The following is a 27,414-nucleotide window of genomic DNA, read 5'->3' as shown; positions in this document are numbered from 1 at the left end:
AACCAAAAGCACAAATCAACCTTTTTTTCTATAAAATATTAACATGTGCATCCTAAAGTGGCGGTAGAAGCAGAAGTTGAACCGTGCATGTTATTTTCCATGGCGGAAAAACGGCATTCAAAAAAGAACAATCCCAACATGTGCTTCCAAAAGACGACGGAGTTCGATTTGTTAAATTAAACTATGTGGGTTTTTCTGAGCTACAAAAAAATAAAAATTCTCTTTATTACGACTTTAGTTAGCTACAGCAGCATTTCAAAATTAAATAAATTTATTCGCCAGATAATGTGAAGAATTGAGAACTGCCATTCACAGTAATCTGCTTGACTGGTTAAGCAATAACCTGAATATGTATTGATCAAGCTATTTCATTAAAAGTGAAATACTGGATAGATTTGTAATTAACCTATACGGAGATTTAAAAATCAAACAAAATTTTAAAATGGAAATCAGTATAAGTATATATGATTGTCATAGTCCTTGGACCTTATGTAAAAATATTGCTATATGTGTCATATATACTAACGTTATATCCGACCCCTAGTGAGCATCATGAGCATAGTCCTACCTACGGACGAATGTAGGATAGAAAGTCACAGTACAAAAATTCACAATTCAGTTTTTAGTTTATTATTTGTTTAATAAGAAAACATTTGTCTAAGTAATTTTTATATTTTATAACAAAATTTATTGTGAAAAAATTAATAATTAATTAATTAATTAATTAAAGTGGCTTGGTACTTAAATGGTTTATTTATGACATAGTGCCAATAAATATATCCTTTTCATGCATACATTTTGACATCTATTCATTACTCTAGGTTTAAATGAACTATTTCATACTTTATAAAATGAATATATGCAAGTAACCAAAAAAAATTGTAGAAATTTTTCCTATGTTTTCAAACAAAACTAAACAAATAGTACGTGTGACTTTTGTACTATCAAATTTGTTACTTTCTGTCCTGTAACTTTCAGTACGTTTGCCACCACAGGCCTATTTTATATGTAAATATATATATATATATATTTTTTTTATTAGAAAATAAGATATAAAATCTATATCGTAGAAATATAAGAGCAATAAAATTATTAAATAAGTTAAAATATATTTGAGCATTTAAAACTACAACAAAAACCATTGATATAAAATCATTAGAAAAAGGGGTGCGCATTCCCAAATTACTTGTGTCCTAAATCTTGAATGTTATGATCACACCATTTGTTTTTTAAATAAAAAAAAAAATTCTACCATACTGATTTTAAAATATTGACATTTTCTTTCATTTGAAATTTAAGCAATGACAACTAAATAACCAAACAAGAAAAATATTAATCCTCTCGATCACCGTTTGATCCTGATAATTAAAACAGTCCGCATATTGACACTACTGATAAGTAAACATCCTGTATACAGTAAGGTGATAAAGATCAAACAGTAGCTATTATCCCTCCACTCAGGTAATTAACAACTTGGCCATACAGAATTTCCACCTGTTGTTTATAAAGTGATACACTTTATAATTTGATAATTAACATTATTAAAAAGGTATTACACATACCCGGTTTTTAACTGGCAATTAATTATTTTTATAACATGGAACAATAGCCACTACCGTCATATCTTGTCAAGATGTTATGCAACTTTACGTACATGTAAATATAAACTATATTTTTTCTCGACTCAATATTTCTTTTAAATTAATAGCTAGATTAATAATATATTGACCGCCAATTTGTCTCAGTTCTACGATCAGGAACAATGTTTTCAGTTGAAAACTCAATGTTGAATTATCCCAACCCCATCCCCCCTTTTTCTGTTGAAACATGTTATAAATAAACTTCCCTTCTGAAACATATTTTGTTCCTTTTGACAAATTGGTCATAATGAAGAATGAGCCTTGAATGGGTAGCGAAATTCATTGGCAGTGCTTTAAATCAACGACCAGAAGAAAGTTCATTTATTAAACAACGTTTAGATAAGCCGAAGAAGTGACCCACAGCGCGTCACTTCCGGTAGATTTGGTTTTAGTGCTGTTACGGAAGTAGCGTTGATTGGATTTTCTTAGGTAAAAATAGTTGAACTTTACACGCTATTATCTCTGTTATTAGTGGACCAAATTGCATCGGGTTTTTTGCATTTTTTTATCAATAATTTCGAACTTTTAGATAAGAAGTACTTGTTATGTGCGTTTTAATACCTCTTTAAGAAAAGATCTTTTCTCTTTTTCATCTTTTCCAATGCGAATTGGTTTGAAAAGTCTGTGACTTGCAATATCCGAAATGATAGCTGTAAGTTTTTATTGGTTTGAATGAGGGTTTGTAACAGTGGTTTCCAAACACAAATTGAACAGAGAATGAAGTTTTGAAAGGGGTAATGAATAAAGATTCGTGCGAATGTGATGAATATCTAACGGCTTTTGTATAAATGGCAGCAAGTCATTAATAGAGACATCATGCAAAGTAGGTGATGTATAATGACGATGACCATGACTGCGTCTACGTCGAGGAGTAGAGTTGAAAATATTCATCACATTCACCGAGCTACAGGAAGGACTAGATAGAATACCTTTACCATCAATTTTGTCATTGCAACTATATGCTAAAGTTATAGGGAAATAGGGTGATCGGACTAAGCGACAAAGCATCTTGCATTCTCTGATATACCTCGCACTAATTGAAAAAACAAACTTTTTTGGAATAACTGTTTCACAGGTGACGACGGATATGTTTTCCATTTGTCGTAACCTTCATCTTCTCCTCGAATGCGAACTACCAAATAAATCCAAATCACTGGGTTTGATCTTTCACGAATAACACGACGGGTATCACACGAGAATCTGCTTACCCTTTCGGAGTACCCGAGATCACCTCGATGGATTTAGTATAACCCAGTCATACCAATCTATTGAGTTAAGCTAATTGAAACTGTTTTTTACCTTTTTGTCTAATGTTGTGCTGAACATTACAACACAGTCCGAGGTTTGGTTAGGGTTTAGCGGTCACATACATGTTAAATTTCGCATGTGCACTTTCTTTATGTGCCTGCCCCAAGTCAGGAGCCTGTAGTTCAATGGTTGTCGTTGTTTCATGTGTGTCATATATGTTTTTCGTAGATTGTTTCACATTTTCACTTGGTGGCCTTTTGTAGCCGACTATTCGGTGTGTTGAAGGCAGTACGGTTGCCTATGATTGCTTACATCCACTGCATTAAAACTCTGGTGTATAGTTGCCTCATTGGCAATCACACCACACCGGACTTTATTTCAATTTCTATGTTGTGTTTTGTATACTGTAACATTGTTTATGTTTTGTACGCATACCTCTGAGCCCTCTTTTCGGAAGCCTGAGCAAAAGCCCTTGATCCGCGATAGAAAATTAAAATTCGAATTCATATTTGATAACTCGAATTTCAACTCGAAATCTCAATCTTAATGAGACTCAAATTCGAGTTTTACTTGAACTCTACCTCAAAAGGTGACTCAAATTCAAAGTTGAAGTCGAATTGTAACTCGAACTCTACTTTTAAATGTGACTCAAACTCAGTGTTCAACTCGAAACTCAATACTAACTAATACTTTTAATTCTAATAATGGCTTGAATTCTCACTCAAAATCGAAGACTAACTCAAAGTTCAACTCGAACAGTAACCCGAACTTTAATTTGAACTGTAACTCGATGGATGGCCACACTCATTCAAGACACATAAAACATGGAAATCTATTTACAAATAGAATTAGTTTTTTTTCCGAATTGGTCACGTGGTTTTACCTCATCAAGCAATGTGATTACCACATCAAAGAATGACAGGACCACATCAAATACTGAAACAAACACATCATGTAGTGTAAAATCGTCAAATGTTTAAACATCATTACGTAATGTTAAAGTCATATAATTACATTGGATGTATGTTTCATTATAATACGCTATTTTGATTGGCTAACAGCAATCTCGCGTCATTCTGAAATTAACATTCATTACAAAATGAATTGTAACATTCATGATGACACACGTTTCCACAACAAAGTGCACAGGTAAATAAAAGAAAAACTTGATAGTAATCGAGGTTTCATGATCACAGCGAAAAAATGTAATTGTAAGTATTGAATGCTTCTTTTAGTAATTTCATAAGGTTGTAAAACGTTGACCGTGAGCACATTTTTAGAATGAAGCGCTTCCGCGCTTCATAAAAAAAGTACTTCGGTCAACGTTTTTATGCCCCAAAAAGAAGCATTCAATTCTTAAATAAATGACTGGCAAATCATCATTACGAAATAACAAAACCGCATCATGTAATGAAACATTTACATTACGTTAAGTCACATACACATCAAGTAATGTCTAAACCACATTGCCTAATGACACAACCACATAAATAATGGTGAAACCACATCGAGTAATGACAATACTATATCAAGTCAATACGAAACCATATCGTGTAATATCGAAATATTATTAAGTAATGACTATTCCATATCGAGTTATATCAAAACATCATTACGTAATGTCAAAACAATATTATGTAAAGACAAAATATCATCAAGTAATAATAAAACAACATAACGTAATATTACAGTTCCACATAAGACAGCTGCGGCGTTCCATACTTTACTAAAGGACATAGTATGTAACTTGTTCTGCTCAGTTTATGGCGTTCACGTATCTCAGCTGATATTATAGGAGAGAGTATGTTCTCCTTAGTTTATGGTTTCCTCGTATCTGAGCCTTTACTATAGGACAGAGATTATTCTGCTCAGCTTATGGCTTTCACGTATCTCAACTGATATTATAGAAAAGAATATGTTCTGCACAGCTTATCGCGTTCACTTGATTCGGCTTACATAGAATAGGTCACTCAGAGTATGTTTTCTTCAGTTTATGGCGTTCACGTTTCTCAGCTGATACTATAGGACACAGTAAGTTCTGCTAAGTTTATGGCGTTCACGTATCTCAGCTGATACTTAAAGACATAGTATGTTCTACTCATATTATTGCGTTTACGTATCTCGGCTGATACTATAGGACAAAGTATGTTCTACTCAGCTTATGGCGTTCACGTTTCGCAGCTAATACTACATTGGACAAATTATGTTCGGCTCAGCTGATGGCGTTCACGTTTCGCAGCTGATACTATAGGACAAAGTATGTTCGGCTCAGCTTATGCCGTTCACGTTTCGCAGCTGATACTATATAGGGCAAAGTATGTTCGGTTCAGCTTATCGCGTTCACGTTTCGGAGCTGATACTATAGGACAAAGTATGTTCTACTCAGCTTATGCCGTTCACGTTTCGGAGCTGATACTATATAGAACAAATTATGTTCGGCTCAGCTTATAGCGTTTACGTTTCGCAGCTGATACTATAAGACAAAGTATGTTCTGCACAGCTTGTGGCGTTCACGTATCTCAGTTAATACTGTAGGAAAGAGTATCTTATGTTGATAACTATTTCAGTAACACAAGTTAAACTCTAACCATAACCAATAATCTAGCAAGGTTATGAATTAAACAATTGAAATGAAAACTTTATCAGTGTTACAGTCGCCATTTCAAATTGATTGAGCGATGGTGTGTCAATATTCCTCAACTTTTTTAATCTGCAATCAGTCTCAAATGCTTATCTGATATTACAGGACTTGTGTTGACTTGCTTTTCTTTATACAGGGTTTACTTATTGATCCTTTGCGTTTAAAGCTTTAACGTTGTATTCATCTTTTATAGTCATGATCATGATTAGCCTGACCTTTATTGACTATCTGCGTCACAGACGACCCCGGATATATTCCATCGAAATATATGCTCGATCATCATAGTTATTCAATAAATAGATATGAACCAGCTATTAGTATTATCAGTGTTTAAAATAAGAAATTTTACACCCATGGCTGAAGTGTTAAAAAATTGGATACCCCATTAATATTCCCCAAAACATTCATTGCTTTATTTCCAAAAACATTTCTTGCCAATTATTGTAAGCATAGCCAACGAAAAATCAAGAAAAGTTACAAAGTATTAAAGACCTTGAAAGTAAATTGCATGTGTTGAATTACGTAACGAGAATGTCGATAGAGCATCATGGTTGTCTGCTTTAAAAAAATATTTCATTCGATTATTTTCGGTTCGATTACTTCCGTATATGTTGATTATTAACCCACGTATTAAGTATAGCTTTATTTGGTCAAAGAGCAACAGAAATTACAAACGATACACTGAGTTTTAAAATACCATCTACATAACCCATCAAGGTCATCTTATATTGCATTGCCAATATCTGGCACAATGCATACGGTATTGTATTGGTCATTTTTAAAATTTATGGACATTTAATTTTCAGATAAAGATAAAACGATAAAGAAGATAAAGATATTTTTATTCCAACAAAAGAGCTTATGATGCGGAAAGTGGTGTATGTTTCATAGTAAATCTCTTCTTTAATGACATCTCCTTATATTTCCTGAATTCCAAAGACGTTTATAAGTGGTAAAAAACTATTTTATTTTTAAATCACAATTTTACAGAAACCTTTTTTTGGCTAGATTTCAACAAAAAAATTATATAATATAGGTGTAATAAGCTATTCAAAATTCATTTCAGGTGTAAATGACAAATTATAGTCTCTAAAGAGCATGCGTCGCTCACCTACGTCTATGTGCATATTCAACAATGAACACTTTCCAACATTGAATAGATATAAGAAGATGTGGTATGAGTGCCAATGAGACAACTCTCCATCCAAGTCAAAATTTATAAAAGTAAACCATTATAGTTCACAGTACGGTCTTCAACACGGAGCCTTGGCTCACACAGAACAGTAAGCTATAAAGGGCCCCCAAAATTACTAGTGTAAAACCATTCAAACGGGAAAACCAACGGTCTAATCTATATAAAAAACGAGAAACGAGAAACACTTATGAACCACATCAACAAACGACAACTACTGAACATCAGATTCCTGACTTAGGATAGGTGCAAACAAATGCAGCGGGTTTAAACGTTTTAATGGTACCAAACCTTCACCCTTTTTCTGAAACAATAGTGTAACTTCACAACATAGAAAGACACACTATAAAATATCAACTGAAATAGCTTAACTCAATCAAAGGACATATTAACACCATTGCACATACACTGAACAAATAAATTTGACCTATGATACAATGTAAATACAAAATAAATAAACTAAGGGAAGAATAATAAAAGTAACATGTTATATCGGTATGAAATGTTAAGCAATTAAAGAAAAACAATCTGCTCGAACAAAAATATCAACCGTTTGCAATAACTTTAAACACAGGTAAATGAAAATAATTTTGTTGTTAGGTATACGTATACAGTTCCAATAGAGAAAGGAAATATTTTTACAAAATAAATAATTTTGATGTTCATAGTACGAAGTGAAAATTTATAGTAATACCAAACACTTATAAAAGCTGGTATATAGACCAGATATAACCCTGAATAACATTAAATAACAAAAAGGCAATACAATTTAGTATCAACAGGTCAAATAAACAAGAAAGTACGATTTAAGAGTACTCGCAGTTACTGACAGCTAGTTAAAAGCCAAAACAATTAATAATAACAAATCATGCATCAGAGACTAAAATCAACTAAAACACATCCCAGGGATTTAGTATTTTAACGTCATGGACAGTCAAAGAAGACATGACTAGTGCAATGCCAAAAATAAATGTATCGACAGACAGTAGGATAGTTAGGAGTTTAACCTCTTTATAGGTCAAAACGAACGTGGGTGTGTCTTTATACATCCCGTTTGAAAAGAATACAAATTTAGTTATGTTTTAATTTGCTGATGACAAAATCGATATTAGTGCCAATGTAAACTATATTCAAAGATCTAATTACAACATTGGTAAGATAACCTTTACTAATAAGTTTGTTTAAAGGTTCGATGAGTTTACACGGATCACATAGTGATTTCCGCGCTTTAAGTACAATATTACCGTAAAATTTAGGATGTGAAGACTAGACTATAATGTTTTTGAGTTACCCTTCTTTTGACTCAATTACACATTCAATGACACATTTTCATAAAAGTAAGTACTCTATTCCATATGCCCCACATCCCTCCTCCCTCCCCCGCAGTAATAAGGTCTATTTTGTTTAGGTTTCAATATGGCCCACATACCTTGACCTCAATCAAATAATAATTACAGATTAGGTTCAGCCGTAGTAAAGAGTTCTATATATATTTACGTTATAGTTTATGGATATACCTACAATTATCAAAAAATCGAATAATCGTTTAAGGTGGTACCAAACACCTTGACTACAATTATTTTTTTTCGTTTAATTTTCAGAAATGTTGACAAAATATTTACTTTGACCTTTTGAAAAGAAATAAAAAAAAAAAAACCCAAAAGTTGAATCACACACTTTTCGGAAAAATTTTGTTGGATTATAACAGTTTGACAAACACTAATTTTGATCATTGAGAAGCTTACAATTACTTAACAATATAACTTGATTAAAACGTTCATCTGATTTTTACTGAGTTATCTCCCTGCAGTGTTATGTATCACCTTATTTGATATGCATATTTCACAAATGTTCATCGATTTTCAAATTATAAATCTTTAAATATACATTTGTACATGGATATCTGGATTCCGGTGGATAGTTTTTCTTATTGGTAATTATAACACATCTACTGATTTGGATGTTACCATTTTATAAAGGTCGACTTTTCTTTTTAAATTTCCTTGGAGCTCGTTATTTTTGTTATTTCTTTCTTTCTATTCCGTACTTACAAGGTAAACATAAAATACCTCTTTTATATAACCTGCTAGTCATCAGTCGTATCTTAAAGAAATATATCGCTGATAAGTTCGGGAACAGAAACTTTTACTCAGGCCTTTATCTGAATGGGCTCTACAACACTTGTGCTGAAATTGTACTGGACATTTGACATTAATGCATATCACAAGTTTTTTTTTCTTTTTCTGGTGAATGCACCTAGGGCGAAATAGATCAGGATGGGTATATGACCTCTTGTAGAAATAAGAGTTTTTGTATGATTGCCAATTGACTACTATCCATGAAAGTTCAAATGGAGTGGATGTAAGCAATTATAGGCAAACGAACGACATTCAACAATGAGAAAAGACCATACCATATAGTCGGTTATAAAAAGCCCCGACATGAAAAAATATGAAACAATTTAATTAAGAAAACTACTGGCATCATTTATGACAAAACAATTTACGAAAAACAAATATGACACACATGAACAAATGAGAGCCTCTGAACTACAGGCACCTGACTCTGGACAGGCACGTAAATAATGTGGCGGGGTAAACATATTTGTGAACACCCAACCCTTCCCCTAACCTGGCAATTTATCCATCACTCATCACTTACAACAACAACGACGCTATCTGAGAGTACTGGCAGTTACTGACAGCTAGTTCAAAACTAATAACAACTAATGAAAAAAAAATCATGTATTATGTATCTAAGATTTAAATGTCAATCAGTAGACATATAACATCCAATGGATTTAGAGTAAAGACGTCATAAACAGTAAGAGGAAAACATGACCTTGTGCAATGCCAAAATATATGTATTTTTGCACAGTTTTAATAGTATCTAATGATCGTTTAAGCCAGCCCATGATGTCCTTCAACCTTAATCATGGTCTATTGACTATGAAAATTTTGCTTTGATTAAATGTGAAAGTTTGTAATTATCTCAGTTTAAGGGTAATCGCTACTTATAGCTTAATGCCATTTGGTATTAGCATTGGCACATCTAATTTGCATAGAGATTATTCATTCCTCTATGCTCAATCAATTTTTCATGGTCTGTTGACTATGGACATTTTGCTAGGATTACATATGAAAGTTTGTGATTATCTCAGTTTAAGGGTTATCACTAATGGTAGATCAATTCTATTTGTTTTAGCATTAACACATCACATATCATTTGCTTGTTTTATTACAATGAAGATCGTATGGCCCGCTCCCTTATCATGGTTCATAGACTGTAAAGCAGTTTTTGTTTAGTCCAGTTTACAAGGAACCACTCATGATAGTCAATGTTATTTGGTATTCATTTGTATTGCATTGGTATTGTTTGTTTTCACGGATATTAATTAAGCCTGCACCTTCAATATGGTTTTTCGGCTAATAGATATAAGAAGATGTGGTATGAGTGCCAATGAGACAACTTTCCATCCAAGTCACAATTTGTAAAAGAAAAACCATTATAGGTCAAAGTACGATCTTCACCACGGAGCCTTGGCTCACACCGAACAGCAAGCTAAAAAGGGCCCCAACAATGACTAGTGTAAAACCATTCAAACGGGAAAACCAACGGACTAATAAGAATGTTTTGCATAGTTAGAGACATGAATATGTCTCTTGCATAGCTTACATGTTTAAATATTGGTGTTTTTTTTTGTCTCGCCTGAAACGAAAGTTGCGAGATAAAGGGAATACTATCCGGCGGCGGCGAGAAAATACTGTTTGTTTAAAACTTTATATTCTAGATGATAGAAGACCTGGATGCTACATTACTTGTATGCTTATGTTGTGTTATGCAGTTTCCGTCCGTCATATATCAATTCTTTAAATTTTGGTATTTACTGGTTTCTTACTTAAAATTAATGCTATGTGATTTGGGAAACAAGAGGCTTTCAGATTGACAGCAAACTCGATTTCCATGCATGAAAATGATATTTGAAAATCTGGACCCCAAACAGAATCAAGTAAAAAAAGATAAATGAATATTTATAGGGTTCAGGATTGAAAAGGCCAAATCTATCTAAGTAAATTTATAGGTCTACAACTCAACAACGATAACAGGAAACAACATATCTTAATTTGAAAAGATTTACTTAAAGCGTTTTCAAGTTATTACACAGACACGTTTTGGCAGCCGCTCGGCTGCCCGTCCGCCGTCCGCCGTACATCACTACATTAATTACTGAAATTTTTCTTTCTTGGAGATCCGGTCAGAACATTAAAATCTTTTATCATCTGAAAAATGATCAAAAATGTATTCTAATAGCAAGTTTAATTCTTAATAAAGATGTAATAATCTTGATATCAGATATAATTATAAAAACATAAAATCAAATTTTATAAACAAAAGCTGTGTCATAGTGTCTGCTATCTTCACTTATTTTACTAGACACTATCATCATTCCTGTGTCTTTGTTTATGTCTATTCCATAAGGCCTTTTGATTCCATCAGCTTCTGATAGTATGGTCTTACAGGTTTTACCATCTGGTGATACTACCACGATACTGACTTTTTCATAAGAAGCTATATAAACAAAGCCATTTTTGTCTAATGTAATTCCTACTGGATACTTGATGTCCTGGTGCTGAAATGTCCACAGAAGTTCACCCGTACTTTTCAAGCAGCTGACTTTGTTTTCAGAGAGATAGGTCCAATAGATATTTCCTTGAAATAATGAAATACGACCCACTGCTTCCATTCCTGCTATAATTGTATTAGACATGTCATTCAGATTCACTCTATTACAATGCTTGCTAGAACTACTGATGACCAAAGTTTCACCATCACTTGCTACTCCATAACAACCATGAGAAAGTTTGATGGTCTGAATAATTTTATTCTTTTCTATATCCACCAGTGTTACCTGATTGGCGTATCCTAATGTAACAGCTACTGTATTGTTTCTGACAAAACAGGCATCTAATGGATCTTGTATGAATGTAACTACTATTCTGATGAAGATGCCATCTTTACTGAACAGCAGTAGTTGTTTTTTGTGATGATCAAGTATTATAAATTTGCCATCAGGTAATATACGACAGGCAATAATACTTAAAGTCTTCATATCTTTTGGAATAGTCAGTCTTGTCAACAAGGATGGCTTTATTTGTTCAATATCTAGAACTTTTGAAATATAATTCTGGGCTTGATCTTTTCTTCCAGCCTTTAGTTGGAGGGTAGAAGAGGTGGTATTAATATTGATATCTCCAAAGGATTTGACATCACGTAAAATTGATTGAACAGTAGATGAAATGTTAACCTGTAGATTCTTTTCAATGAAGTGGTCTTCGCTTTCTAAATCTTCTATATATTTTTCCGTTTGTGATGTAGTTTTCTCAATTTCTCTTAGACCAATATACACCTGTAGCTCTGTTGCATGTTGCGTCATTTTGGCAAACTGGCACTGCGTTTGGTTTATCTGACTGACTCGCTGTTCCATTTGCTGCACGAGAGTGGCCATGTTTAATTTCAGCTTTGAATGTTTAGACTCTAAGTCATTAAGTATGTCTTGTTCTAATTTGTTTAAGTAATCATTGATCGACTTCCTCATATAACGGATTTCCTCAACGGCTTTCGTTTTCTGAGTATTGATGGTACTGATCCTAGTTTGCAGGTATTTTATGGCTGTATCTAAGTTTTCCTTTACATCCTTCAAATCTTTTTCAAAAAGTTGAACTGAGGCAGATGATTTTACTTGCTTTGGGATATCAGACAAAGGTTTCAGGTCTTGACACTTCTGGTGTTCATCGGTGATGCACTGAACACAGCATGGACCGGCGTGGAAAGAACAGTAAAGTTCAAACATCTTCTTGTGGTCTCTGCACTGACTGCTTATTTCTTTCATGAATTTAGGTAGCTCGTGGTAATCTTCAGATGACATGATTTTATGATTCTTAGACAGTCTTGACTTGCTGTGAGGTTTTTTACAGTCTTCACAAAACAACACCTCACATTCTGTGCACCAGGTGACGGCTCTGTTGGAGATTCCATCATCAAGACAAATTGTACAGAATTGCTTGCCTGATGAGGCCATTACTTTATCTCTTTATATCTAAAACATGTGAAAATACTCTCTAATTAGAAGTAAAACTTTACAGCTTTAAATACAATAGTCTAAAATATTACTGTAAGATATATAAATACAGGTAATATTATGATCATAAAAGATGCATTATGTCCAGACATGTAATGACAAATAAACCTATTACACATTTGTATGTATATTCACAATTATACAGAACATACTTATCTGGGAATTAATTAACACTGTTTTGCGTCTTTTACCTTAGACATTCCCATAATCAGATAGGCCTTAGTGGTTGTTGTTTGTTGAAGTGGGTCATAAGTTTTTCTCTTTTCTCCTTTTTTTTTTTTACAGATTAGACCCTTCATTTTCCTGTTTCAATGGTTTATTCAGTCATTTCTTGGGCTCTTTATATCTTGCTGTTCGGTGTGAGCCAAGGCTCCTTGTTGAAGGCCGTACTTTGACCTGTAATGATTTACTTTTTACAAATTATGACTTAGATAGAGAGTAGTCTCATTCGCTGTATTCATAATAGGTTAGTAGAGGGATCTTCTTAAGGCAGACAATACAGATATAAAGATCAAGGATAGAAGACAATGGCCAACAGAAAAAAAATGAAATTGTATGGCTTTTGTATCATTGTGGCTGCTATGTCACTGACATAACTTTATATATAAATAATGCTATATATGTTGTACTATTACTACACTGACCCTGGTAAGGAAAGGGTTGGACGCCCACTAACATGTTTAATCCCTCAAAATGTTTGTCCCAAGTCAGGAGCCTGTAATTCAGTAGTTGTCGTTCGTTGCTGTTTATAATATTAAATGCTACCAATCAGGTAATTCCTTTCTTCAGCATTGCTTTTTTGTAGTTGTTTAATATGCGTTATGTTATAATCTCATGTTGCCCCTTGTGACTACTTTAATTTGAATAAAGTATATTATATTCTATTCTATTTGTATATCGTTCATTGTTTTTTACATAAATTAGGCCGTTAGCTTTCTTGTTTGAATTGTTTTTCATTTGTCACATGGGGACATTTTATAGCTGTCTATTTGGTATTTGTTTGGCTCATTGTTAAAGACTGTATGGTGACCTATAGTTGTTAACTTCTATGTCATTTCGTCTCTGGTGGAGAGTTGTATCATTGGCAATCATACCACATCTTCTTAGTTTTATATTAAAACTGTTCAAAGAAATACAACTCTAAAATGTCCATGAAACAAATACATTTGCACTATATTATTTCTTTTTGATACAAATTATTTTTAAAAGATTGAAATCCTACAAATACAACTTTGATCCTTTTCTTTAAAGTTTGCAAACACCACTGTAAATTGTATTTGTACAAAAAAAGGTTTTTATTTTTTTTAAAGTTTCAAAATCATTATTTTGTCCTTGAATAATTAAAGGCCAGTGTCATTTTGGAAAATGCTTTATTGATATAGTTTTATATACATGTATGTTGTACCGTTACACCACTGCCCCTTGTAAGAGGAGGGTTTGGCATCGGCTAAGATGTATGTACCTATCCCTTGCCGGGAGCCTGTTATTCAGTTGTTGTCGTATGATGCTGTATATCGTATTTGTATCATTCATGTTTTTGTTTTGAATAAATCAGGCCTTTATTTTTCTCGTTTTAATTGTTTTACGTTTTTCATATCGGGGCCTTTTACAACTGACTATATGGTTAGGGTTTTGCTCATTATTAAAGGTCGTATGAAGACATATTGTTGTTTACTTCTATGTGGTGCAGAGTTGTCTCATTGGCATTTTTACCACATTTTCATAATTTTATTATAAAACTGTAAATAAATAGACAACTCTGAGGTGTCTTTGAAACAACTACATTTGCACTTTTTGATACAATTAGATCTTAAAAAAATGGAATCATATATATGATTCTTTTCTTCAAAATATAGCAAACAACACTGTAAATATTATTTGTACTAAAAAAAAAAATTCTTATTTTTTGAAAACATTCAAAATCTTTGATTTGTCCTCAAATAATTGAAGGCCAGTGAACTGATTTAGAGTGTTCAAAAGAAACATAATATACTGGTTTGAGCAAGTAGACATACTTTTTTCTGGCTAAACTATAGCTCTGAGGTTCAATGAATATATTAAGCATAATAATTGAGTTTGGTATATTTCCAAAGAACACATCTTTGATTGAAAAAGGATACTAATGGATATTCAGCAGTTTTGATCCTTTCAATTACGTAAGCACTTGAGCCACCACATCTTTCTTTTATATTAGGTGTGTTGCAGATATTAAAAAAAAAAGAAAATTAGAGACAATTTGAACTGTGTCAGAATGAAGGGGCGGATACGGTCATTTTTAACAGGAGGTTCTAACCCGGGATAAAGGGGGGATTCCAACCATATGTCCCCATTAAAAGCATTGATTGTCAAAGAAGGGGGTCCTAGATCCAAGATGGAATGAACAATAATTGCCCAAAGAGGGTACATTATCCGATTCATTTGTTTTCAGTCACGATGACATTCATCATGTCTCTACTTTCTGTTTCAATAAAGCATTGATTTCTTATTTTATCATAAATATCATACAGTTATCACGGACAGTAACCAGAGTTTAACAAATTATGAATTTGAAGTTATAATATAATGAGCAATTGGTTTATTTGAACATTCTCACCATTCACATATTGACAGTCGGATAAAACTTTGCACAGGGGAGTAAACTATCCAACATCTCGGACACGTGACTCAACAGTTTAATATCTTGTATTGTGTACACACAGATTTGATATGACTTAAATCTAATGATTAAAAGTATGTACTTTTCAGTAGATAAAAACAATTTACAAACAAAAGAATCTTTATTTTTGTGAAACAAACAAATTGAATTTACTTTGAATTGTACATTAAATACGATTAACACTTATACAGTCTTATTGTATTAAACACTCAAATGTATTTAAATGTAATTAGTTTTAGTGAGACAATCATGCCATGATGCATGTCGCTCTTATAGCTGGACGAAGAAATTATTGAGTTAGGTTTAATTAATATTTCAAAGTTATACATATTTTGGACTAGAATTAGTAGATATAGTAATGCGAATGTTGAGACAAAAGTAGCAAAAACAAGCAAGAATTCCTCAAACAGCATATTTTCCACGGAAATGTCAGCATAAAAACTGACAGACATATCTGTGAACGTTTAGGTTAAAACTATTATATCCTTGAACATTTCGGTGTACAAACTAAAAGTTCCAAAGAAAAAAAGGGTAGGAATTGAAATTTTGCAGACATAATTTGAAAAGCTTTGTAAACAAAGGGAAAATCTGTGTAATCGGGTGTATTGTAAAAAAAATTACTGACAATCCATCTTTATTAAAAACATGGCAAAGTCTGCAAAAGGGACTAACATACACTTTAGCTCTAACTGTTCCTTTGTGAAACCAAACAAACGGAAGTAAATGCTATGGACGGATTAAAAACCATTACTCGAGGGAATTCGAAACAGACTAAAGAAAAACAACAAAAAATTAAGAATATGCAAATAGTGAGTCCACAAGGAGGTGTGGTACATTGCTAATATTCACAGGAGGTGTGGTACATTGCTAATATTCAGCGCTCCAAAAAGGACAATTATGTAATGTACTATTTATAAATACCGACTTTTGACTCTGGAGTTCAAATTTTCCCGACAGATTACCTTTTCTGTGTTAGGATATCTAGGTATGTGTGGGGTCTTCAATTTTGTAATTTTGTATTCTTTAATTTTTTATGCCATTTATGTATATATTTGTTTTGTATTTTTCATATGCTTTCAACTCCTTGGGGTATATATATATGCATTTCATTACTAGATAAATATAAAAGCAGTTACATTCCACATATTTTGGATAAACGGAATTCAGTTGGCGATAGTATTAAATGCATTGCTAGCTTCACAAAATTTAAAAGTGTGCTGAGGATGAGGAGATGACAAGGGGTTAAAAGATATATAAGTGGTAAAAAATAAGTAAACATATAATTACTGTTATATTGACCAGTAACTGGTTTTTTTTTGTTAATTTTAATTGTACATTTAAATTCTGTATTAAGGCAATAAAGCTAATCACGTGTACTATTTGGAGGGAAATTTCTAATATTTGCTAACTCTTTTCAGTTTACTTACTGAGCAGACATATTATTTGATAAAGTGTAAAATTCAAGTGTTATGATATATGGCTGAATGCTATATTGCTTCGGTAATTCTTTCGGAAAATATTATTTTTAATTCACAGGTCAGTTGTGTATATGTTTTTTTTTACTTTAAAATAGGCAAGAGTAGTATACCGCTGTTATATAGTCAAACATAGATAAAGCAAATACAAATCCAGGTTACAAAACAGAAACACTGAACTGCAAAAAAAAAGGTGACATACATGTTCAGGTAGAAGGAGATGAATAACTTTCTTATTTTTAGCGAGTTCGTATGTTTTTTCTTTGTTCGTATTATGAAGGTATTTCAAACACTGAACACATCAGTGTAAATAAAATTGAGAATGGAAATGGGGAATATGTCAAAGAGACAACAACACGACCATAGAGCAGACAACAGCCGAAAGCCTTCAATGGGATTTCAACACAACGAGATAATCCCGCACCCGGAGCTGGTCCCCAGCTGGCCCCTAAATAACATTGTATACTAGTTCAGGGAAAATGCATATTTATTTTCAGGTTAATATTTTATGATGTAACTATGGTTGGATGTTGATATTAGCATATATTGTTTTAACCGTCAAATTAGTACTCGAGGTGAGCAAAAAGTTGTCGTATGTATTTTTATAATGTTATTGATCATTTGCTTTTTTTTCGGAAAGATAATTACTGTTTAGCTTCATTTATTCATGTCGAAGTACATTTTTGCATGGGAATAACAAATTTAACTACTTTGTAAAGAATCACTCTGATTCAAACAAAAAATTCTCTGAAACTGACATTATCAAGATGCTTGATTTCATGATTGACAACATATTTGTTACGTTTGGATGACGTGTTTTTCAACAGACTGTCGGAAATCCAATGGGAACTAATTGTGCCCCTCTTCTTGTCGACTTGTTTCTTTATTATTTTGAGGCTGACTTCATACAGGAACTTCTTAGGAAGAAAGATAAGAAGTTAGCAATATCCTTAAACTTTACGTTCCACTATATAGATGATGTTCTCTTACTAAATAATACAATTTGGTAACTATGTTGAACGAATCTATCCCATCGAGCTAGAGATACAGGATACTACAGATACAGTTAAGTCTGCCTCATATCTTGACTTACATCTAGAAATTGACAATAAGGGTCGATTGAAAACAAAACTGTACGACAAAAGAGATGATATCAGCTTCCCAATTGTAAACTTTCCATTTCTATGTAGCAACATTCCAGCAGCGCCTGCATACGGAGTATATATCTCCCAATTGATACGATATTTCCAGGCTTGTATTCCTTGATAGAGGATTGCTGCTTACAAGGAAGCTATTAAACCAAGAGTTCCAAATGGTGAAGTTGAAGTCATTCCATCGTAAATTTTACGGACGCCATGACGAGTTGGTTGACCGTTATGGAATTACCGTTTCACAGATGATATCGGTAATGTTCATTATGTCGTAACTACAATACTCTTCCCTTTTCACGAATGTGACCTACCGATTTAGACTATTTACCGGATTTGTAATAACATAAGCAACACGACGGGTGCCACATGTGGAGAGGATCTGCTTACCCTTCCGGAGCACCTGAGATTACCCCCAGTTTTTTGGTTGGGTTCGTGTTCCTTCGTCTTTAGTTTTCTATGTTGTGTCATCTGTACTATTATTTGTCTGTTTGTCTTTTTATTTTTGGCCATGGCGTTGTCAGTTTGTTTTCGATCTATGAGTTTGACTGTCCCTCTGATATCTTTCGTCCCTCTTTTATACAGTTGCATATTAAAATGATTTTGTGAGAATTACAATATCAAGCTTACCTAGAATATAAAAAAGAGAGACGAAAGATACTAAAGTGACGTTCAAACCCATAAGTCGAAAACATGGTCCCAAAAAATGGAAAAAGACAAACAAACCAATAGACAAACAAGAGTACACAAAAACTACACAGAAAACTCAAGATTCAGTAACACGAACCCCACAAAAAACTGTGGGTGATCCCATGGGGTTGGGAAGGTTATAATATAGTGCAAATGTACTTGGACAGTATTTGGCGGGGTTCAACATGTTTTTCTGTGTTTAACCCACAACTAGCCTAGGACAGTTGTGTAACAGCACAACATAAGAACAAACTATAAAAATCAGTTGAAAAGGCTAAACTCATCAGATCGACACAAAGCAGAAAAACATAAAACACAGACCTGACTTGGCAGGTTATATATCCATCACTCATCACTAACAACAAAAAAGACACTAAGTACAGATTTGAGAGTACTCACAAGTACTAACAGCCAATTCAAAGTAAATAACAACTAACGAGAGTTTTTCTATCTTAAATGTATCATGTATGTAAGACTAAATAAAGGCAACAGTAGTTTACCGCTGTTCAAAAGTCATAAATCGATTGAGAGAAAACAAATCCGTGTTACAAACTTAAACCGAGGGAACACATCAACTATAAGAAGAAAACAACGAAACAACAGAAACACCGAAGTGCAACAAAAAACAAACGACAATGCAGCACACACAGAAACGAGCTATACGATAAAAACTTCCCATTTTCCTGACTTGGTACAGGACATTTTAAGAGAAAATGGTGGGTTGAACCTATTTTTGTGGCTAGCTAAACCTCGCACTTTTATGGCAATTTTAAATATAACACTAAAATGACAACATTACATGACAGGAATACAGTACAAATAAATGCAAGAACATTCATGACAGAGAAATACATAAATAAAAAATACAATAGTACATTTCGACATGCTAACCACAGAATAAAAACGAACACGTAAAACAACCTAGGAAAGCACACAAAACAGCACAACAGAACCATGAACTGTCTGTCACACATTTGGATACGTCACAAAAGTGACGTCACAGGTAAATTTCTAAAAAAAAATTGATACAATTCAAGATCAGGTTTGTAACTATATCATTTGATGTATTTTATAACAATTGCAAGAATATTAATATAGAATTGTATTAGTAATTAGATAATTAATTGTATTATCTAGCTATATCGGTATTTCTTCTAAATCAGACTGTTAAACAAATAAATTGTGTACATATAGTTGCTTTAAACTAATATCTTATATATGAACTGGGTGATTAATTATCTTCACTACAAACGATAAGACATATACAATATCCGATTGTCAATCAGTACACATTCAGCATTCAATAGAATTAGTGTAAATACGTCATCAAACGTAAGAGAAAAACATGACCTTGTGCAATGCCAAAATATGTGTATCTTTGCAACCTTTTTCTAATAGTATTTAATGATAGTTAAAGTCAGCCCAATTCGCCCTGCATCCTCACTCGTCGTCTATTGACTATGGAAAGTTTGCTTTCATTTAATGTGAAAGTATGTGGGTGTCTCAGCTTTAGGGTAATCGCTAGTAATAGGTCAATGATATTTTGTAATAGCATTCACACATCTCATTTCCTTGGAGATTATTTGCTCTACTTCCTTCAATATTTTTTTCATAGTCTATTGACTATGAAAACTATTCATAAATTACATGGGAAAGTTTGTGATTATCTCAGATTACTGGCTATCACTGATGGTAGGTCAATTTTATTTGTTTTAGCATTAACACATCTAATTCCATTTACTTATTTCATTTCCATGAAAATCATCTGACCCTCTCCATCATCATAGTACATTGATTTTGAAACAGTTTGTGTTTAGCCCAGTTTAAAGTGAATCTTTTATGATAAATCAATGTGATTTGGTATTCAGTTTTATTGGATCTGTATTTCTTGTTTTTACGGAGATTATTTAGCCCTGCACCTTTGGTTTTGTTTTTCGTCTATGAATATTCTGCATGAATATGTCTCATGCATGGTTTACATACTAAACTTTGAGTACTTTGAGTACTCTCAAATCGTACTTTCGTGTTAATTTGACCTGTTGATAAAATTTGTCATGTTTTTTTGTTATTAAATGTTTACTTATTTAGCTTTTATTTTCGTCTTTCTATTTGTTTGATATATACCAGCTTTGATAAGTGGTTGGTACTACTATAAATTTTCACTTCTGTTCTTGTACTATCGACAACAAAATTATTTATTTTGTAAAATATATATGCGTATTCTATTACTGTATACGTTACAACACAATTATTTTCATTTACCTGTGTACATTATTTTATTTGGCGGCATGTTGTCCAAGGATATGATTGTCTTTCTGATATCGTTTAACATCTCACTCTATATTTTATTAATTTTATATTTACATTGTGTCATAGATCAAATTTATTCGTTCAGTGTATGTTCATTTGTATTAATATGTCTTTTTTTGATTGAGTTAAGCCTTTACAATTGATTTTTTATAGTGTCTCTTTCTATGTTGTGATGTTACACTATTGTTTCAGATAAGGGTGAAGGTTGGTACCCATTAAAACGTTTAAACCCGTTGCATTTGTTTGCACCTGTCCTAAGTCGGGAACCTGATGTTCAGTTGAAGTCGTTTGTTGATATGGTTCATACGTGTTTCTCATTTTTTTTTATATATAGATTAGACCGTTGTTTTCTCCTGTTTTAATGGATTTACACATGTCATTTTTGAGGCCATTTATGGCTTGCTGTTCAGTGTGAGCCAGGGTTCCATGTTGAAGGCCGTACTCTGACCTATAATGGTTTACTTTTATAAATTATGACTTGTATGGCGAGTTGTCTCATTTGCACTCATACCACATCTTCTTATATCTATATACAGTATTGTTATGTCTCGCCTGCAACGAATGTCGCTAAATGAAAGACAAATCGATTAATATCCGGCGGCGGCGATGTAAACCATCATTTTGTTCCAAGCTTTATATTTCAGAAGGTAGAACATATGAATGTTTCATACCTTGTATGCAGATACATTATGTTATGCAGTTTCCGTCTATCAAGTCTATTGTCATTGACCTGATTTTCATGCTCCCGCAACTGCTTGAAACAAAAAAAAAAAATTTTTTTTTTGTCATTTGAATATGAGTAGCAGGATAACTATATTTTAATATGCTTTGTCTATATGCCATTTTGTGCTTCTTTGTTATATATTTGTTTGTTCTTTTAGTGATTTAGTTTATAACACAATGTTGACTGCAATACCGCTATTTGTGACATTTTTACCTATTATGTCTGTTTGTTTTGTTCACAGATCTTTGTCAACATAAAGGAATTTGATGCGACTGACATTCAAGTGAGAGGTGTAGCTAGCTATAAAACCAGATTTAATCCACCATTTTCTACATAAGAAAATGCCTGTCTAAGTCAGGAATATGGCAGTTGTTATCCTTTCGTTTGATGTGTATGAGCTTTTGATTTGCCATTTGATTATGGACTTTTCTTTTTGAATTTTCCTCGGAGTTCAATATTTTTGTGATTTTACTTTTTTTTTGTATATTGGTTCCTTGCAAGGTCTACATGTCAATCAGACAGGGTTCACCTGACCCCGACATAATTTCATGGGTCAGTGATCAAGGTTAAAGTGACATGATTAAGTCTGTTTTTCAGATACTATAAGCAAAAGGTCAACTGAACGTGGTATATAAAATAAATGTAAAGTATGTCTTTCTGTCAGGTATCATCTGACCTCAATGTTAAGTTTTTGTGTTTTGGTCTGTTTTTTTAATTACCGTAAGCAATATGTCATTTATATTTTGTGTATGGAATAATTGTTAAGTGTTCTTGTCTTTCTGACAGGATTTATCAAACCTTAACCGCATTGTCATGGTCTCTAAACATTTTAAGTTTATGCGATACTTGTGTAAAACCTTTATTTTTAAAACTTTCAACATACAATTAAATATCAGAAGAGCAGGCGAGAAATTTCAGCGAATGCACTCTTGTAATTCCACTTTTTGGGACATGTCTTTATATAAAATACCCACATTTTTGTCAATACAATGTTCTTACGATGCAACTAACATACAAGTGAGAGGTTAAGCTAGCTATAAAACCATGTTTAATTCACCATTTTCTACATAAGAAAATTCCAGTAACATATCAGAAAAATCATGTATTTAAGCTTTTGATTTTGCCTTTTGATATGGGACTTTCCGTTTTGAATATTCCTGGGAGTTAGGTATTTTTATCAAATTACTTTTTAGGGTATTGATTGATAAATTTTAGACATTATCAAAATAAAGTAAAATAACAAAAATACCGACCTCCGAGGAATATTCAAAACAAAAAATCCGTAATTAAATGGCAAAATCAAATAAAGTTGTTATCCCCTTCCATACATCAGTTAGATTTAAGTTGAGTTTGGTAATTCTTTTTTTATGAACCCTTTTGTCATGCGTATAGCTCAAGTTTTCAACTATTGATATATCCTGGACATTGAAATTGTTTGGTTCTAATGAAGGTAAATACTGAAGGTTCTTCCAACGCATGTGACTTATATATCAATATTGACTGTTTTTTTTTTTATCTTATACTCACAAAACATGATTTACTCCGCTACATTTTTGCGCCTGTCCTAAGTCAGGAGCCTCTGGCCTTTGTCAGTTTTGTATGAATTTTAATTTAAGTTCATTTATTTGTTTTGCAGTTTAGTATGACGTCCATTATAAATGCACCAGTACAAATTTTTGTTTAGGGACCAGCTTAAACACGTCTTCGGGTGCGGAAATTTCTCGCTGCCGAAGACCCATTGGTGGCTTTCGGCTGTTTTTACCTCTTTGGTCGGGTTGTTGTTTCTTTGACTCATTCCCTATTTCCATTCTCAATTTTATTTATCAAAACATGTTTAATGCTTTGTGATTTGAGAAACAAGAGACTGTCAGATTGACAGCAAACCTGGTTTTCCAACAGGAATATCATATTTGCAAATCTTGACCTCCAAACAGGATCAAGTAACAAAAATACATGATTTTTTGTAGGATTTAGAATTGAAAAGGCCAAAATCAATCTTAGTATTATCTTTTACTTAAAGATCTACAAATCAACAACGATAAAAGCTATAATCGTAAAAATTGAACCTGACCTTCATTTCGTCACAGGAAACAACAAATCTAGATTTTAAAAGATATAGTTAAAGGGTTTTCAAGTTCTGTTTGGACACTGTTTGGCAGCCGACCGCCTGTCCTTCCGCCGAACATCCCCAGATTAATTACCAATATTTTCCGTTAAAAAATCTTGTTAGAAAATAAGATTTTGTATCTTAAGTAATAAAACAAAATATGTATTCTAATATAAAACTATTTACACGCCTTAATAAGGAAGATGTAATGATCTTGATATCAGATATACTTTTATTCATAAAATGAAATTAAATTTTAAATTTTATAAACAATCGCTGCGTCATAGTTTATATAGACGCAATCGTCAATTTCTTCACTTTCGTTACTAGACACTACCATTATTCCTGTTTCTCTTTTGATGTCTATTGCATAAGGAGGTGTGATTCCACAAGCCCCTAAGCGTATGGTCTTACAGGTTTTGCCATCTGGTGATACTACAAAACAATCGTGGTAGTTTAAACATATTTTATTGTTCAGAAACTAAACAAATGGGTGTAAAACTTGTGTCTCATCCATTTGTTTGGTTTCTGAACAATAAAATATGTCTAAACTACCACGATTTTTTTGTTTCCTGGTAGACATGTAGACCTAGAAAAGAACCCATATTCCAAAGGTAACATATTACTCATACTAGGTGAAAGGTTCACATGAGAAAAATACTTTTTTTATTCAATCAGCCGCTGAACCATGAAAATAAGAAAGAGAATATAACATATAAAATATATACATTATTCCATGACCTCATAGATGATTCAGTGACTGCTTGTTATATTTATTTTCTTATTTTATGGTTCAGCGGCTGATTGAATAAAAAAAGTATTTTTCTCATGTGAACCTTTCACCTAGTATGAGTAATATGTTACCTTTGGATTATGGGTTCTTTTCTAGGTCTACATGTCTACCAGAATAAATTTACCTGATCTTGACATCATTTAATGTTCAATTAACATGATAAGGTCTGTTTCTCGGATACTATAAGCAGTAAGACAGCTGAATCTGGTGTTTATAATAATTTAAAGGGGTACATGTCAGTCTGGCAAGTTTTAGTCTTAGTCTTTAGTTTTCTTTGTTGTGTCTTGTGTACTATTATTTGTCTGTTTGTCTTTTTCGTTGTTAGCCATGGCGTTGTCAGTTTATTTTCGATCTATGATTCATGATTCATTGGTCAATGTAGAGTTTTTGTGTGTTGGTCTGTTTTGCAAGTACAGTACTACACAATAGATCAATTAGCTTTGGTGTATAAAAAGATTGCATGTCAGGTGTACAGGTCTGTCTATCAGATATCATAACACCTTGATCTCATCTTCATGGTTCTTTGGTCAATCTTAAGTTTTAGTATTCTAGTCTGGTTTTTTTTTCAATTACCATTAGCAATAGGTCAAGTGTATTGAATAATTGTAAGGTGACCATATATAACTGACAGAATTTATCTGACCTTGACCTCATTGTCATGGGTCTTTGAAATGTTAATTAACATGTATGTGATACTTGTAGTAAAACCTTTATCTTTAAAACTTCAACATCAACGAAATCGTCAGTATAGCGAGACATTTTAGCGAGTGCACTCTTGTATTTCCTAATTTAGGCACATGACCGTCTTTGAAATACCATTTAAAGATATTCATTGATAAATTTAGAAATTAATTATAACCACCTAAAGTGTCTTTCCTCCTCCATGCATCAGTTGAGTTTCAGTTGAGTTTGGCTATTCGTTTTACGGTTCCTTTTGGCATGCGCATAGCTCAAATTTTCTACTATTGATATATCCTTTACATTGACATTGTTTGCTTCTAATGGTAGTAAATACTGCATTTACACCAAAACAGAATCTAGTAAAACAAATAAATGTGTTTTTGTAGAAATGGACAGGGCAAAATCAATCTCAAGAACTTTTTGCTACTTGAAGGTCTACAACTCATGAACGATTAAACATTAAATCTGAAAGCTAAGATTAAACTTAGAAGGACCATAAACTACTCACAGGAAACAACCTATCTAAATTCGCAAAGACTTCGTAACGGTATAATCAAGTTATTGCAAGGACACTGTTTGTCAGCCGATCACCCGCCTGTCTACCATACTACATCAGACTAATTACTGATACTTTTCGTCGGAAATCTGGATAAAATTTAAATCTTTTATCACAAGAAAAAATGCACAAACATGTATTCTAATAATAAAATATTTGCACGCCTTTAAAAGGAAGATGTAATGATTTTGATATCAGATATACTTTTATTAAAAAGATTGTTATCATTTTTAAATCTTATCAACAAAAGCTGTTTCATAATCTGTATTTCTATCTTCTCTTATTTTACTAGACACTATCATCATTCCTGTTTCTTTGTTTATGGCTATTTCATAAGGATTAGTGATTCCATCAGCCTCTGATAGTATGGTTTTACAGGTTTTACCATCTGGTGATACTACCACGATACTGCTGTTTTCAAAAGAAGCTATATAAATAAAGCCATTCATGTCTAATGTAATTACTAATGGATTGTCAATGTCCTGGTGCTGAAATGTCCACAGAAGTTCACCAGTACTATTATAACACCAGACTTTCTTTTCAGTGCACTTGATAATATAGATATTTCCTTGGAATAATGAAATACGTTGCCTTCCTTCCATTCCTTTTAAGATTGTATCAGACATGTCATTCAGATTCACTCTTGTGCTCTGTCTGCCACCACTACTGCTGACCAAAGTTTCACCATCACCTGCTACTCCAAAACAAGCATGAGAAAGTTTAATCGTTTGAATAATTGTATTCTTTTTTATATCCACCAGTGTTGTTTGGTTGGCTGATTTTAATGCACCAGCTACATGTACTGTATTATTTCTGACAAAGCAGGCATCAAATGGATGTTCTGTGAATGTAACTACTATTCTGATGAAGAAGCCATCATTACTAAACAACAATAGCTGTCTTTTTGTTGTTATCAAATATTAAGAATTTACCATCAGGTAATATACAACAGGCTAATATGCTTAAAGTCTTCATATCTTTTGGAACTGTCAGTCTTGTCAACAAGGATGGCTTTATTTGTTCAATATCAGGATTTTTTGCAATTAAATGCTGGGCTTGATCTTTTCTTCCAGCCTTTATTTGGAGGGTAGAAGAGGTTGTATTGATACAGATATCTCCAATGGATTTGACATCTTGTGACATTGATTGAAGAGCAGATGAAATGTTATCCTTTAGATTCTTTTCAATGAATTTGTCTCCACTCCCTAAATCTCGTATATATTTTGCCGTTTGTGATGTAGTTTTCTCAATTTCTCTTAGACCAATATATAACTGTTGCTCTGTTGCATATTGCGTCATTTTTGTAAACTGGCCCAGCATTTGGTTTATCTGACTAGCTCGCTGTTCCATTTGCTGCACAAGAGTGGCCATGTTTAATTTCAGCTTTGCATGTTTATACTCTAAGTCATTAAGT

General features: G+C 32.9%; 1 protein-coding gene across 20 annotated transcripts in view; it reads right to left on the bottom strand.

Annotated features, from left to right (window-relative positions):
• Window positions 1-27,414, bottom strand: part of LOC127732530 (uncharacterized) — a 273,118-nt gene that overhangs the window by 127,587 nt on the left and 118,117 nt on the right. The window contains exon 3 of one of the 20 annotated variants that reach the window (XM_052241572.1): window positions 12,027-12,416. The exons of 16 other annotated variants lie outside the window; for them this stretch is intronic. In XM_052241572.1, the coding sequence (XP_052097532.1) occupies window positions 12,027-12,416 (390 nt within the window). Of the gene's footprint in view, window positions 1-12,026; window positions 12,774-27,414 lie in introns of those variants that run through there. 3 more of the 20 variants (XM_052241571.1, XM_052241580.1, XM_052241577.1) reach the window with 3 other exon arrangements.

This window comes from Mytilus californianus, unplaced genomic scaffold (genome assembly GCF_021869535.1).
Source record: "Mytilus californianus isolate M0D057914Y unplaced genomic scaffold, xbMytCali1.0.p SCAF_25, whole genome shotgun sequence".
NCBI lineage: Eukaryota > Metazoa > Mollusca > Bivalvia > Mytilida > Mytilidae > Mytilus > Mytilus californianus.
The sequence above is the reverse complement of the archived record's forward strand: the minus strand, read 5'-3'. Positions and strand labels throughout refer to the sequence as shown.